Consider the following 15,953-nt stretch of genomic DNA (forward strand, 5'->3'; position numbering starts at 1 on the left):
CACAATGAACAGAAAAGGCAAATAAACAAAACAGAGTCACATAACACAATACAAAATTTAAATAAACAACAAAATCAGTTCAAACAATCACAAGTTGATGCACAGTGATCGGAACTCATTCTCTTAAATCCTGTAAATGTTCGAAGAAGCATGCAGAGCATGCTCGAGAGAGACCCTAAGAACCAGCCCCTAGAACGTCTTAAATAGGTGCCAAAATTACAACATTGAGATATAAGGAGGTAGCTTACCAATAAGAGCTTTAAAAATAAACAAATAACAATGATTGTTGTGCCTGTCAGAAAGAGAAGGCCAACATACCTTATCATACAGGACACAATAGTGAGTATCTATTATGTCCACAGTGATACATCTGTGTCCAGTGGTCTGAGGGTTGAAGCTGCAGCATGCCTATAAATTACATCGCCATCATCTAAAACGGACCAAAAAAACAGCTTCAACAATCCTTCTCCTACTAATCATAGGAAAGCTGCTTCTGTTTCTGTGCAAGAAAGAGGCCTACTTTCTGTTTCAGCTTAGAGGCAAGGTTGTCCACATGAAACTTAAATGAAGATTTCTCATCGAGCCATAGGCCAAGATATTTGTACTCAGTGACTCTCTCAATGCAAGAGCCATTAACTCATAGCCACGCCCCATCTCTGCTCTCTAGCGCCAGCTTTCCATTCCCTATTTTCACGGCATTTCACGATCTTTGCGGATCTATTGTATATTCTATATTATAGCTATGGAGAAAATAGTCCGGCTCATTTGACAGACACTATTTTTGTAGTCCAATATGTAATTTCGTGTATACGTTTGCGTGTTATCCCGTGGTGAATATTGTATAGTGATCCGGGCTAATTCCTGGAAGCTGGGTTATGGAGCGCTGTGTGCATTTTGCGAAAATCTTTCGCGTTTCTCACCTGGACACGATATTATTTCCAAATCAAAGGTATATAATAGGTATTATGTTTCATCATGAAGGCATCAAAGGGTCGTTTTGTGATGCTCTGATCGTCAGCAACGGCATACGTTTTGAATACTACATACGTTGATCGTTGCGATCGATGTGAAATCATTGTACGATCAAAGTAGGATTGATGTCATATACAGTAGTCCTTACCTTTGCTAGGAGTTATTCCAAAATTAATATTCCAATTGTCTGATCACGATTTTCAGTATTGATGTCCATCGGGTCCCTGACATGAAATGGCACAAAATATGCATCAAGTGTGCTGGATGCGTTCCAAGGTGCTCAAATGAAGCGTTTCCCTTGACTGGGTCCAAATTCTCCGCCCCGGACCATATAAAATGTAACACACAGTGTGAAATAAGGTTTCAAAGGGTAGGCGATACTGCCACCTAGCAGGATTCGGCCGGCATTGCACTCTCGGGGGCTCAGAATAAGTTCCAATGATAACACAGAGGTCCGTGAGAGTGTATAGAATATTAAAATCGAAAAAAATAAAAAACGTGTTTGGCGCTCAACGGTTGGCGAGCAAACGCGTAATATTACGTTGGTTGGCGCAGAATGAGTTAACAGTAGATATATGCAGTTGGTCATAAACAATATTTCTAGCTCTAGAAAACAGTATACATTTAGTCTTAGTAGCATTAACATTTTGGTTGCCGAAAACGTAGAACTACATTTCTGTCGCCCGATCGTTGAGTGCCGGAAACGTAGATCTACGTTTTTCTCACGGTATTTATTTTATTCGCTATTGCCATTCATAATTCAGTGGGGCACCTTGTGTATGCTGTACTGAATGTGCCTGAGCTGGCAGACGGTCTTATACCGCCCTCTAACGCCTTCGGCCATTATTGCACCCCGTTAGAAACGGGTTAGTTTATTTTCTCTACCGCGCTGCGGCATGGGGGCGGGTCCTAAACACTCCGGCAAAACACACGCTTGTAGGGATGGTTTTGACTACTGACCCGCCCACCCGTTGAAGTGCAATGCCCAACAACGTCAGAGACAGGATCGCTGTGGATAACTGGAATGGCGATCAGATATTTGGATTTTTTTTTTGCATTACATAAGAGACCAGGTAAGGACATTATATATGAAAGCTTGCATTGATCTGATATTTATTTCTACCCCGATCGACGCTGTCTCTGTGTCTGTATGTGTGGCTGTTTGCCGTTGGGTTGCAGGAGGGGGGGGGGGGGGGGGGGGGGGGGGGTGGCGGTGCGCCGGTCTAAACAACATTGCATGCGTGCACGAGGAAGGATAATAATTATGATCTAGCGTTGATTTCAGGAAGATCCGATAATCAGGCGAAAAATGCCAACATGTTTATTGAATTACACAAAAACGCAGTTTTCGCGTCTTTTCCCTGGAATGACTCAGAAGCACCCAAACTATATTCATATTAAAAACGGTATAAAACGGAAATGTACAGATAAAAAAAGAATCTGTTTTTTGCACGTTGACCAGAAGCAAGTCACTGAGACTCGACGGCGTTATTAGACCCATAGCTATACTATAAAATATAGGTTTAGCTCTACAAACTACAACCATGTTTACATGGGATTAATGGACGGCAAGGAAGGGGTCACTTCCCGGAAGGGGCATGGCACTCAATGTGTTAAGGACTCATTTAAGATTAAGAATAAAAGCTTCCTGGAAAGCATTAAACGAAAGTGCAGGTTCTCAGTGGCCAACTGAACAGTGTCAGTGATACAGTACACAATTGTATCGTCTGCATACAAATGGTTATGGCATCCGTTCAAAGAAGAAATATATCATTAATATAAATGGTAAAAAGGACAGGACCCAAAACTGAGCCCTGGGGTACACCTTTGTCAGAATTCAGATTGAGCATGGCCTGATTTCACACACTTATACGCAGTGAGGGCACTAGGGTGGGAAGTGGTTTGGGATTTTTCTATAATAGTAGATTTCGACGCTAAAAATATAATAATTTTTTTTTAAATAAATAATTACTCATTTTAAGTATGTTTGTGTTTAAAATGCACAATGCCGTGTAATATATCAAATATAAATCATAGTTTGTGCTTCCTGTTCATCCCCTCTCTCTTCTGGGGTGCTAGAAACATTGCCCCAGTCAGTGCGCAACGCAGCCAATTGAAAAATTACATAGGAAAATAAATGCACCTAGCAACGTAAATTTAGCCAATCAGCGTCTTCAAATATGATGCCTAAAGGGCAATTCATTTAGCGCCCCAAGCAGAGTCAGTGTGTTAGGGAGTGGGGACTGACGTGATGACGACAATGATGAACGCAATGAATGACATGAAAATGAATGCAGCAATCAAATGTTGAAATGTATAAAAAAAAAACAGCTATATATATCCATGGGATATCACAATATTACAATACTAACTAATATTACAATCTAAATGTGCACTGGATAAAATGTATATGTTCACACTAATAAAACAAATTGTCTATTGTGCATGGCATTCGTGTGACATCACGTCCGGAAATCACATGAACCAGGAAATAAATAACGCTAATAGTTGTTGTCATCGTCGTTGAAAATGTATAATAATCACAAGATACATTCAGTGCTGGATCTAACTAAATGGATTTATGGACACACATTTATGGAAAGTTCAAGCCTGGACCACAAAGCTTCTGGAAGGGTTAGCACGACACGCAACAGCACTTCCAATTCGTACGGCGATGTTCTACCTGTGTAAAAAAAGTTTGTCTCAGCCTCTGCATTATGATATTATGATATGAAAATGTAATTGTAGTGCTGTCAGACCCGGATAAGGGTTGTCTTTTCTTCTCGGAGTGCTTCGTTTACATGTTATGATGTTAACACAACGATTTTCTTCATGCCCCACACCCCTACAGGGGGTTGGTTTACAAATATGTCACCTTTTCAACTCTTATCAGTTTGCAGGTCTGGTTATAAACTGTAGTTACTGAAACTGAGTGAATATGGCACAGCCCCACCTAGAATATTTTCACCAGCCGCCACTGCCTATAAGATAGATAGTCCTGAAACCAATCACAAGAACCTCTATCCAAGCCAATACTGGATAATCTTTTTAAAAGCAGATGGTGATCGACTGTATCAAAAGCTGTTGATTAATGTGCACTGTCCATGAGTAAAAAATAAATCAATAAACTTAAACAAATTAAAACAGCAGTGAACAATAGGAAACAAAACATAAATTGTAGGCCCATATAAATTGCACCTTCATTACTCCTCCCAAACCGCCGAAGGTTTCAGCACCATAGTGCATGTGAGGAATTTATTTATTACTGGACCGTGCAGCTTCAAGTAGTGCCCTCTGACCAAGATAAATCTCGACATGTCAGAGAGAAATTCGCTTTGACTTGAATTTCACTCTCCACACTGCATCTATTTCTCTGATCCGTCCACTCACCGGTCATGAGGGAGAACAGCCTCTCTGCGAACGCATTAGGGATGCTCAGGAAGAATGAAGCCAGCTGGGTCAGGTTGTAGGTCTTCAGCAGCAGCCCCCACTTCACTCCAACAGTCGCCTCCATCTCCTCCACTTCCTTCAGCCGCAGCACAAGTGAACATAAAGTTGTTGTACAGCACATTAAAGGTTGCAGAGGTGTTCAAAGTGGCACCAACAAACAGCTTGCGCGACAACACAAACAGCTCGTGCCAGGTGCTATGTATGCACTCGCGCTGGTTAGACTAGGCTATGTAACGTACAGTACTTGCGGTGCATTAGTGCATGGTTGGGGATTATTGACAGGACAAAAACAATAATGATTCATATATTTAAAATTGTTTATTGAAATGCAGGACACTTATTGAAATGAGGGACATTTTTCTTCTGTTGCGGCATGCGGGACAGAGAGCTAAAATGTGGGACTGTCCCTCACAAATCGGGACATTTGGTCACCCTACTCACAGCTGCATCCGTTTCGGAGCTGTCTAAAAGAAAGACAATGTTGAGGATCAGTTGATTGCCTTGCATGTCAACATCTCCACTGTGAGAAGAGTCTATTCTACTATTTTCTCTCTCACTCACCCTATGGTGGAGCTTATTATGGACTCTTCAACGATTTTTTTTCAGATTGTTCAACAAGGTTTCTTCAGAGTGTTCAGCAACAAGGTTTCTTAAGTGTTCAGCGAGGTTTCTTCAGTGTTTACAAGGTTTCTTCAGAGTGTTCAGCAACAAGGTTTCTTCAGTGTTTACAAGGTTTCTTCAGAGTGTTCAGCAACAAGGTTTTTTCAGTGTTTACAAGGTTTCGTCAGAGTGTTCAGCAACCAGGTTTCTTCAGAGTGTTCAGCAACCAGGTTTCTTCAGAGTGTTCAGCAACAAGGTCTCTTCAGAGTGTTCAGCAACAAGGTCTCTTCAGAGTGTTCAGCAACCAGGTTTCTTCAGAGTGTTCAGCAACAAGGTTTCTTCAGTGTTCAGCAACAAGGTCTCTTCAGAGTGTTCAGAAACAAGGTCTCTTCAGAGTGTTCAGCAACAAGGTTTCTTCAGTGTTCAGCAACAAGGTCTCTTCAGAGTGTTCAGAAACAAGGTCTCTTCAGAGTGTTCAGAAACAAGGTCTCTTCAGAGTGTTCAGAAACAAGGTCTCTTCAGAGTGTTCAGCAACAAGGTCTCTTCAGAGTGTTCAGCAACAAGGTCTCTTCAGAGTGTTCAGCAACAAGGTCTCTTCAGAGTGTTCAGCAACAAGGTCTCTTCAGAGTGTTCAGCAACAAGGTCTCTTCAGAGTGTTCAGAAACAAGGTTTCTTCAGAGTATTCAGAAACAAGGTCTCTTCAGAGTGTTCAGCAACAAGGTTTCTTCAGTGTTCACAATGACTCTTGCTCTCTGTCCCCAGGTAGCGGAGCTGCTGCTGAAGCACAGTGCAGACATAAACGTCGGTGACAAACAGGATCGTACTGTTCTGATGGTGGCTGCCATTGAGGGCCATCTGAGCACTGTTGAACTCCTACTTTCTAAGGGTGAGAGGTCACTGTGTTGTCAACTCAAGGGACCTTAAAGGACCATACCAGTCTTTTAGACATGTGGGTTCCAAGTCATTGTTGTCTTAATACAAATCAAGGTGCCTTTCTATTTCATGGTTATTGTAATATTTGGAGTTATATTCTGCCAATTCACCACTACCAATGGCTTCCAGTATATCTGTATGTGTCTTAAACAAGAAAGAAAGAAAGAAAGTCACCACATTTGACTAAAATGACATGCTAACTATTCGCCACTATCATATAATACAGTATCTGAGGAAGAATTTCTCTTCCATTTTAGAAGACAAAATAGAGCAACTTTTCAAGGGGAAAATGAATGCACCTCATATGTTAGCATGGCATTTTAGTCAGATGATCTTTGTGGGTTTATGTGGTGACACATTATCAGATACAATGGGAGCCTATGGCAGTGGTGAATCAGAGAATAACCTTCAAAACGTTACAGTAACAGTAAAATATTATGAAAAAAAGGAGGTGGCCTTGATTTTTGTATCGAGGCAAGAATGACTCGGAAACTACATGTCCAAAAGGCTGGTACAGTCCTTCATTCTCAGTGTTCCAACTGTGCTTGAGTGAATGATGTAGTATAAAACATTTACAACAGTATTTGTGGTTTGTTTTTTTCTGGACCCAGGCGCCTCCATGTCCTCTGTGGATCAGGAGGGAATGACGGCACTGAGTTGGGCATGTTTGAAAGGACAGAGGAGCGTGGTCCAGCTTCTGGTGGAGCGAGGGGCAGACCTGAACCACCCTGACAAGCACGAGCGGAACCCCCTGGACCTGGCCGCCCTCGACGGAAACGCAGATACAGTGGGTTCCATCTTGTTTAGAATCAGTTACTGTGCCGGTGTGTGGATGGATGATGGATGGATATACTGTAAATGAACCGATTGACATCTCTCTTCTTCCCTCATCCAATCCCAAGACACAAATATTACTTACAGTATGGATGTTCGCTCCCGCCCCCGTTTTAAAAAGGAGAAACCAACCCTTTCTCCTCTGTATGGGTTAGGTGCAGTACCTAGTGGAGCATGGGGCGGTGCTGGAGCGGGCTGACAACACTAGTACCAAAGGCCCGGACCAGACCACTGGCTGTCAGAACCCTGCCCTGGTGGCCTCACTACTGAAGAAAGGACCCAAGATGGGTATGTTATGGGTACTTCATGCTCGCCTGAATGTTTGTGCATTTACTGGTTTATCTCACTTAAAACAAACACTAAGGACATGGTTTTGTTTTGCTCAGTAGGAGGTTGTTGTCCAAAATATGACTCTACAATTCTACATCCTCTAACAATCTCTTTCTTTCTCTGTCTCTCTGTTGGTGCTGGCGCTCTCCATGACTGTCTAATAGGCTACAGAACAGCTCCTCATGATCGATCAGGTACACGATAGAGAGGGAGAGAGAGAGTAAGAGAGGGAGAATAATAGAAAGGATAGAAAAGAGATAAACCCTTCTATCATATCACTCCATCAGGTCATGCTACATGGGCTATGGCCTCCTCCAAGCCAGATGTTCTTCTCATTCTACTGCAGAAACTGATGGAGGAGGGCAACATTCTCTATAAGGTAGGTCAGGTAATCATGAAGAATAGGGCTCTTTTTTTAATGCTCCCAAAATATATTTGCCAAGCATCCCTGTTAGGGATCAAAACTTTGTCAATTATTTAAAGGTGCACCAGATCGTTTTCGGCTGGTAAAAACAAACCTCTGAAAAGTACAAATAAAGTATGATATGCCTTTAGTGTTGAATACAAGAGAAACATTACAATATAAAACTAGATCCCTGGAGCAGTTTGAAACTAGAAATGATCTGTTTGGCTGTGGTGCTCCTACCCTCCCACCACTTTTACCATACAAAGATGCATCCTCTTAACCTCTTATCCACCCAGGCACATTTAGCATAAAACGCCTGTCAATTGCATACCCAAAGTAAATTGGTCACTATTCTTGAACCACTTATAGCACATGCATGAGTCTGGTCTCAGGAAACATTCATAATTTTCTTCCACAACAGGAATCAGAATCACTCTGAGTGCTAATGTAATAGTTACAGAGGTTTGAACACAGTTTTCTTTTTATATATATATATATATATATTTTTTTTTACTAATGTGTGAATTAGTTTGCAAACAGATGCCTGGTAGGTATGAGCTGGAAAACACAATGGGTCCATAGCCTGAAGTCATATCTGGTACAGGTCCAAAGTTGATAACAATACCACGGAAATCTTTTATTTTACACATGTTTTTCTAATGTTTGTATTGGTATCATAAATCAAATCAAATTTATTTGTAAGGCCCGACAACACACGTTAATGTCCCCATGGGCCGGACACGTCTTCTTTAAACAAGTCAAGAAGAAACATAACAATGAGTCGAGAACAAAACAAGAACACCATAAGGTCCAACAAATTTAAAATAAATGCTAAATAAATTAATGAATGCAAACACTCCCAGACACGAAGGTAAGGAAAAACTCACTAAAACCTAACAATAGGCAAAAATGCACCACAGGCAGTGTGGAGGAGAGAAACCTTAGAAGGGCCATTCAAGGGGGGGATCTCCCTTCTTAGATGTCGGTGATAGTAGTGTTGCAGACTGACAGTTGGTAAGCATGCACTCATGTGTGTAGTGAAACACAGATGAGTGCATGCAATTGGTGTATTGGTATGCTTATCCAAAATGGCCGTCCGGTCCAATAAATGTTCACGTTGAGTGAGTAATTCTCCTTTCTTCTTGTTCTACTCATTGTTTATCACAGTAAACATCCCTCATGTAAGATACCATCAGCTCCAGAATTTCATTGGCTACAAGAGGTGACATCCGTTCACCGGGAGGCGAAACCAAAACTGACGCTTGTTGGCTGTTTGGTTTTATAACCCGAGATTGGAAGCATATAATAGGTAGAGTAGGGTGTCAATTAAATGGCAACCATTTTAGCTTTCAAACGATGTGTAGGTTGATCGTCAATAACACAGCCTGAAGCCAACAGACGAGGGGAAATTTGCTGCGACGGCCCCCCGAAGCTTAAGCTGAATGTTGGTTAATTTAGTTTCAGAGTGATTTTGGGGGATTTTAGTCAAGATTATAAACAATATTCAAACATTTGTAACTATAATAGTAGTGGAAATTCTTTCTTCTCAAAACTACCCAGTGCAGCTTTAATAACACGATTCTGGCAGAATTAAACAAGAGTTGCGAGTCCTATTCTTCCATGACTTGTGTTTCACAGTTTGGCTCAGCACCAAAGTCGGGGATCTGCAGATCTGCTAGACTTTCAGGCATTGTAAGCCGTGGCCTGTTGGCGAGATACGGGCTGCCAGTGGATTGGTGGCCATCTCACAGCCATTTGAATGACTTGCAGTGACTCAAATGATTCCCGTAGTTTAGCCAGTAAGGCGTATGAGCTTTTAAGTTGCAATGTGGAATTTATTTGACAATGGTAAATTGTTTATTTGAAAAATAAGCTTTCTTAGGCCATCATGACTCAAAATACAGGTCTTTCTTAATCTTGAAATGACCTTTCATGCTTTCCCTCGCCCCTCCCTGTGTGTTGTTCAGAAGGGCCGTATGAAGGAGGCAGGGCAGCGGTACCAGCATGCCCTGAGGAAGTTCCCTCGTGAGGGGCTGGGAGAGGAGCTGAAGGGCCTGAAGGAGCTCCGGGTCTCCCTCTACCTCAACCTTTCCCGCTGCCGCAGAAAAACCAATGTGAGACCTGCTAACAGTCTGCTTGTTATGTATCATGCTGTCCTTATACTGTTTAACCTGTTCCACTCGACAGGGTCGGTACCGACCCCTTTTGACCTTATTAAATTATTATTATATTTTTATGAAGATGGAAAAAAAATTGTGATTTTAAAATCAACCGTTTTCAAGTATTATTATCACTACTATGTCACAAATACATGTAGAATGTAAAACGTTAGGTTGGCAATAGTTTAGCAATAGGTTAAAAGTGAGTTTATATCATTTTAAGTTTTTTTATGTGAAATCGTTTTTTTGACCCGGAACCGGATATGGAAATATTGAACCAATTGAACGGAATTGGAATCTTTTTGCGGCCATTTCGAAGAGGACCTCGCTAGCCATAGATATATATAGAACACTAGATAGCTTGCCCGCGCTGCCGGCCAATGGAGAGCGACGTCACTGAACCGCCGCCATCTTGCTCCAGTTAGCCTTGAGTGAGAGTGAGCTGCACAGACAAAAATACTCATAACTCGCTGAAATATTGACGGATTTACAACCGGTTTGGTTTATTACAAGCATTATTAACGTGGCTATGATTCAAGCGGTTTGTAAAAAAAAAAAACATCTTTAATTTTTTTTTATAAGTATGCAGTATCATAACTACATCTTTGATGTTTATAGCAAACCAACCCATTTGTAAATCCGTCAATATTTCAGCGAGTTATGAGTATTTTTGTCTGTGCAGCTCACTCACTCTCACTCAAGGCTAACTGGAGCAAGATGGCGGCGGTTCAGTGACGCTGGTGACTCCGCCTTAAGCTATCTAGTGTTCTATAGATATCTATCTGCCAGCGTTGGAATTTCTCCAATCTACACTTCCTGTGGTCCATTATGGTGGTTCAAAGTTCAGCGTTCTGAATGAATCATATCAATAATTGTTATGATTCGCGATAATAAGCTACAAAAGGTAACGTTTTTGACAAATATTGAAACGCAGTCAGTTTCTCCACACTATTGTTAACATGTAAGAAGAATTAGATCTGAAATTAGTTTCAATATGGTTACACTGTGGGGGAAATAAAATATTAGTCGATTACAGTAAATATCAGTATCTGTTATTATGCAAGCCTGGTGATACTATATCCAAATTGAACTCGGCCATTTGAAAGATACTATATGTATATATATATAAATGTGCGAATTGGCTATAATAAGGTAATGTATAAGCATATATTCTATATTCTATAATAATATTTCAAATTGCATTGGTCCGGATGGGAGAATTCAGTACTGTATATACAGAACCTTCAATTTGATCATCTTCCCTTTATTAATTTCCTTAGATCCTTTGTACACATGATCTCAAGAGGGTACTGAATGAGCTCAGTGGCAGTTTTTTAAGTTTGGTCATTATTATCATGGTTATATTCACTGTCAAAGATGAAAAGAAAAATCATAATTCATATTTTCCTTTGTTTCATCACAATTTAAGCAGGCCTAGTAACAGACACAATATTTCTGACACTGAGAATACATTCATTGAGGTCCATAGATGTTCCTAGATACCAAGAATATGCAAATAGCCCTTGTAGAAGTGGAGCAATATTCCATTTACCTAGGTATACATGTTATGCAGATTTTCACCTGGGGTGGAACAGGTTAAAGGGGAATACCACCCATTTTAAGAATTCACATTATGTTCTTCCTGTGCCCCACGACAGTTCAGTCAGTATTTGTGAACATGCACCATTCTCTCCTAAAGCTAGAAATCTGAGAGAAAACCCTCCAATCAGTGATTGTAACTTGAGGCTTGTATTCTTAGCATAGAAGGTCTGAACCGGAATTCAATCCTAATTTGGATTTAAGAGCTCACACAAACATTTCATGGCCTCATAATGTCAGAGCCCCATTCATTGTCTCTGGAGCAGTCCCAGATTTTACATCCCAGCTTGGAGGGTTCAGCAAGGGTTCTCTCTGTGATTTCTACAGATGCAGCCATTAGTCTTCCTAACCATTTTGCCGTGATGAGCGCACGGTGGTCTAACGGCATGGGAATTCATTAGGAAACCAGTTTTTTTTGTCTCGCCAGGAGGACGGACACTACAATGAGACCGCAAATGACATCACGCCATATCACTATGTCTACAGACTGTATGAATATAGTCAAGTTAGACCGCGCTCACAAGTACTCACACTGGGTGCTGTAATCCCATAAAGTTCAGTATAACAAAGCAGGGTAGCCGGACCAGCACTCACAGGTTCAATGTTTTTTTAATTGGCAGCCTGAATCAAAGCAGACATGTTTCGGACTAATGTCCTTCTTCAGTGGTATGGCTAGCACTGGAAATGAATTCAAGGTGATGATTATATACACCTGGCAGGTAAATGACACGGCAGGAAATGACATCACAACGCAGGTGTGCCTATGCAATATGACTAAATGAATGACCTATCAAAATAGAGTACAATCATAATTTATACATATGTATAGATATATCTATATCTATCATCAATAAATATTTATAAACAATACAATACAAAACGAAACAAAATTACCAGAAACTTGATAACATATAGCATGCCCTTTCATTTATAGGGCTAATTGAGCCACTTTACTTGAATTGAATTAATTAATTTCAAATTATCCATAGGGCATCTAGTTTGGCAACAAACAACATCTTTAATCAGACCAGAAATAACAATGTGGGAGTAAGGAGGTTAAAGGAAACAGGTTAAGACGTTCTCTTCATTCATACCTTTAGGTTCAATACAATTAAACAGGTGGATATAATAACATTCACGTTGCAGCAGCAGCTTGTGTCTGTCTCCACCTCGCGCTGGCCTGAGTACTAGCTCTAGTCCCATATATTTGAGGTCGTTGACGGTATGCTTACACTTAGAGAAATGCCGAGCTACCGATGACTTGACATCTAAATTCCTCACAGCACATTTGTGTTCACTTATTCTTGATTTAAAGGCTCTCGTTGTTTTGCCCACATAGGAAAAATTACAAGGACATTTTAGCAAATACACCAGATTGGACGAATTACACGTTATCCGTCCTTTGACTCGGATATTTTTCCCCGTTTTTGGATGTGCGAAAAATTTATCTTTAATCATACCCTGGCACTGAACACAGGATTGGCAGGGAAAATTTCCGTCTGGGATGTTGGACATAAAATGAGAAGGTTTCTTTAAGGGCAAATCAGTTTTGACTAGGAGATTAGATAAATTTGCTTGTCTCTTGTAAAAATAGTTAGGCGAATGCTGAAACGCTGTCCCTATGAGAGGGTCGGACTGCAGAATATGCCAATGTTTATTGACAATAGTCCGCGTGTCTCTCGTAATAGGGCTGTAAGTAGACACGAAAGATACTTTGTCAGGTTTATCTTCTTTCTTTCTGGGGATAAACAACGTGGCCCTGTCGATATGCTTGGTTTTATTAAAGGCTTTTAGTGTCAAATCAGCACTATATCCTCTCTCGTGGAAACTGCCACGGAGTACCTTTGCTTGTGCAATAAATGTATCGTCAGTATCACATATTCTCTTATAGCGAAGTATTTGGCTATAAGGAAGACTGTTCTTCAAGGCTGGGGTGTGATAACTAGAATAATGTAAGAACGAGTTACGATCCGTCTCCTTTTTAAAAACCTCTGTGTGTAATGAGATGCCATCTGGGGCTTTCTTGATCAAAACATCGAGGAAGGGTAAATTATACATATCAAACTTTAATGTAAACTTTATCGTTCTTCTACAGGAGTTCAGGTACTCAAGGAAGGCAAAAAGTTCGGATGATGAACCAGACCAAATAAAAAACAGATCGTCAATATAGCGCATATACGATTTGACACATTTCTCAAACGGGTTATTATTAAAGATATGATCCACTTCATATTTGGACATATAAAGATTGGCTAGGTTCACAGCGGCTGGAGAGCCCATGCTGAGGCCTCTGTTTTGTAAATAGTATTTATCTTGGAATCTAAAATAATTTCTAGTTAGAACTAGATCCGTTAAACTAACCAGCGCTTCTGTAGGGGGGAGTAATACTTCCCTCGAGTTTAAATAAAAACTCAGCGCGTCCAGCGCATCTGCATGTGGAATGCTGGGGTAAAGGCTGACTACATCTATGGTAACTAGTAAGTCTGTAGGACTAATGTTGCAGGACGAGAGCCTGTTCAAAAAAGTAGTAGTATCCTTCAAGTAACCACGCTGAGAAGAGGCCAAATCCTTAATATGCGCATCAATGAACTGAGAGATTTTTTCTGTGGCAGAGCCAATACCGGAAACAATAGGTCTACCAGGAGGGTTAATCATATCCTTATGGATTTTAGGTAAAGTGTAAATAATAGGAGTAACCGGGTACTCTACGAACATAAACTTGAATTCATTTTCTGTAATTGCCTCAGACAATCTCAGGCTTTTAAGGACCGTTTTGATTTCCGTAGAAAATCTGAACACAGGGTCTGAATTTAGAAGGGTATATACCTCAATCTCATTCAATTGTCTGTTTATCTCAGATATATACGAGCTCTTGTTTTGGAGCACGATACCAGACCCCTTGTCAGCTTTTCTAAAAATTAAATCTTCCTTCTTCATGAGCTCCTTCAGTGCTGCAGACTCCGATTCAAGTAAATTTGGATAAAGATGGGCTTTGTGACTGGTCTCACATAACTTAAGGACATCATTTTGTACTAATCTGCAGAAAGTTTCAACTGAGGGAGGATTGAGATGGGGAGTAAACAGACTACGGGGTTTAAATACTTTTCTTTTAAAGGTGTCTGACTCTATCTCAGGCCTAGCATCAGCATCATCATCACTTATCAACACATTTTCATTAGCGTATTGAGTTCTCTTATCAAACCCTCTGGCATAAAATGCTTTCAACTTAATATTTCTAAAAAACTTAAATAGTTCTACCTTAGTAGTAAATGCATCCACCTTGCGGGCTGGTACAAAAGATAAACCTTTAGACAGGATATTATGATGTGGGTCGCTCAATAATACATCTGAAATGTTGACAATGTTAGATGTAATGCTCATCACCGGAACCGTGGATTTTTTCCTCTGGCCCCGCCTCGTCTTCCTATGGGTTCTCTCTCCGGTCGGGGCGGGAGCGGAGCGTCCTGCTCGCCTCGAAAAACAGACTGGCTCCGGAGCGGGTATCTGCCTGGCTGAGAGGGCGCCTCGTCGGAGCTCACCGCTGTGGAGGAGGAGTCGGTATGTCGTTGCCTGTCTCTGGGCTGCCAAGTCGGCCTGCGGTTCCTGGAAGGTGGATTGTGGAGCCATGGATACACCATATGTGTTGCGTAGTCTTGAACATCTCTTCTCCTCTTGGCTCTCTTGTGCAGTTCGATGTCCTGTTTATACTTATCAAGTTTCTGGTTCACTGACACGAGCAGTTCGGTCAGTTGGTCAGGGGTTAGAATAGTTTTAATTTCTTCCTCTAACAAGGCAAGATCCTCTCTGACTTTGGCTAATTTAGAGCCTTCATTATCTATGATTAAAAGCAGTAGATCCATGGAACACTTATCCAGGATCGAACACCACTTTTCACAGAACTCAGGTGAATCTCTTCCCAGCGTGGGTTCTTTGTTGATGCGAAGGCCCCTCGGTATAATGGCATCCTGCCAGTAATTGGTGAGGGTCGTACCGTGGAGTAGGGTACGCGTCTCTCTCTGCCTTAGACGTGAGAGCGACAAGGCCAGTGCTTCTCTTCCTTTGGGTGGAGCAGGTGCCGAACTCTCTGGCACTGGGAATAAGCTGCAGATTCTGTCGCTTTCCCCCTTGGAAAAAGCAAAGCCTCTTTTCTCCATGTTTAGCAGTATGAGCTGCTGTCGTCCTCCAGGGAATTGGGTTCGTAGAAAAATGTTTGGAGCTGCAGGTCTCGAAAGCTATTTGGGTAGCTTTGAATCAATATAGTCAAGTTAGACCGCGCTCACAAGTACTCACACTGGGTGCTGTAATCCCATAAAGTTCAGTATAACAAAGCAGGGTAGCCGGACCAGCACTCACAATTTTTAGAAAAGCTGACAAGGGGTCTGGTATCGTGCTCCAAAACAAGAGCTCGTATATATCTGAGATAAACAGACAATTGAATGAGATTGAGGTATATACCCTTCTAAATTCAGACCCTGTGTTCAGATTTTCTACGGAAATCAAAACGGTCCTTAAAAGCCTGAGATTGTCTGAGGCAATTACAGAAAATGAATTCAAGTTTATGTTCGTAGAGTACCCGGTTACTCCTATTATTTACACTTTACCTAAAATCCATAAGGATATGATTAACCCTCCTGGTAGACCTATTGTTTCCGGTATTGGCTCTGCCACAG

At 41.2% G+C, this 15,953-nt stretch overlaps 1 protein-coding gene across 1 annotated transcript in view; it reads left to right on the top strand.

Moving 5' to 3' along the window:
* The window catches only part of LOC311246832 (protein TANC1-like), a gene marked incomplete at both ends in the record, with an annotated part of 135,369 nt that overhangs the window by 103,830 nt on the left and 15,586 nt on the right, over positions 1-15,953 (top strand). The window contains 6 exons of the mRNA XM_084337077.1: positions 5,785-5,908; positions 6,567-6,742; positions 6,945-7,077; positions 7,284-7,313; positions 7,407-7,498; positions 9,493-9,639. Coding sequence (XP_084193203.1) covers positions 5,785-5,908; positions 6,567-6,742; positions 6,945-7,077; positions 7,284-7,313; positions 7,407-7,498; positions 9,493-9,639 — 702 coding nt within the window. The remainder of the gene's footprint in view (positions 1-5,784; positions 5,909-6,566; positions 6,743-6,944; positions 7,078-7,283; positions 7,314-7,406; positions 7,499-9,492; positions 9,640-15,953) is intronic.

Source organism: Notolepis coatsorum, assembly GCF_963971535.1.
Source record: "Notolepis coatsorum genome assembly, chromosome: 20".
NCBI classification, from domain to species: domain Eukaryota; kingdom Metazoa; phylum Chordata; class Actinopteri; order Aulopiformes; family Paralepididae; genus Notolepis; species Notolepis coatsorum.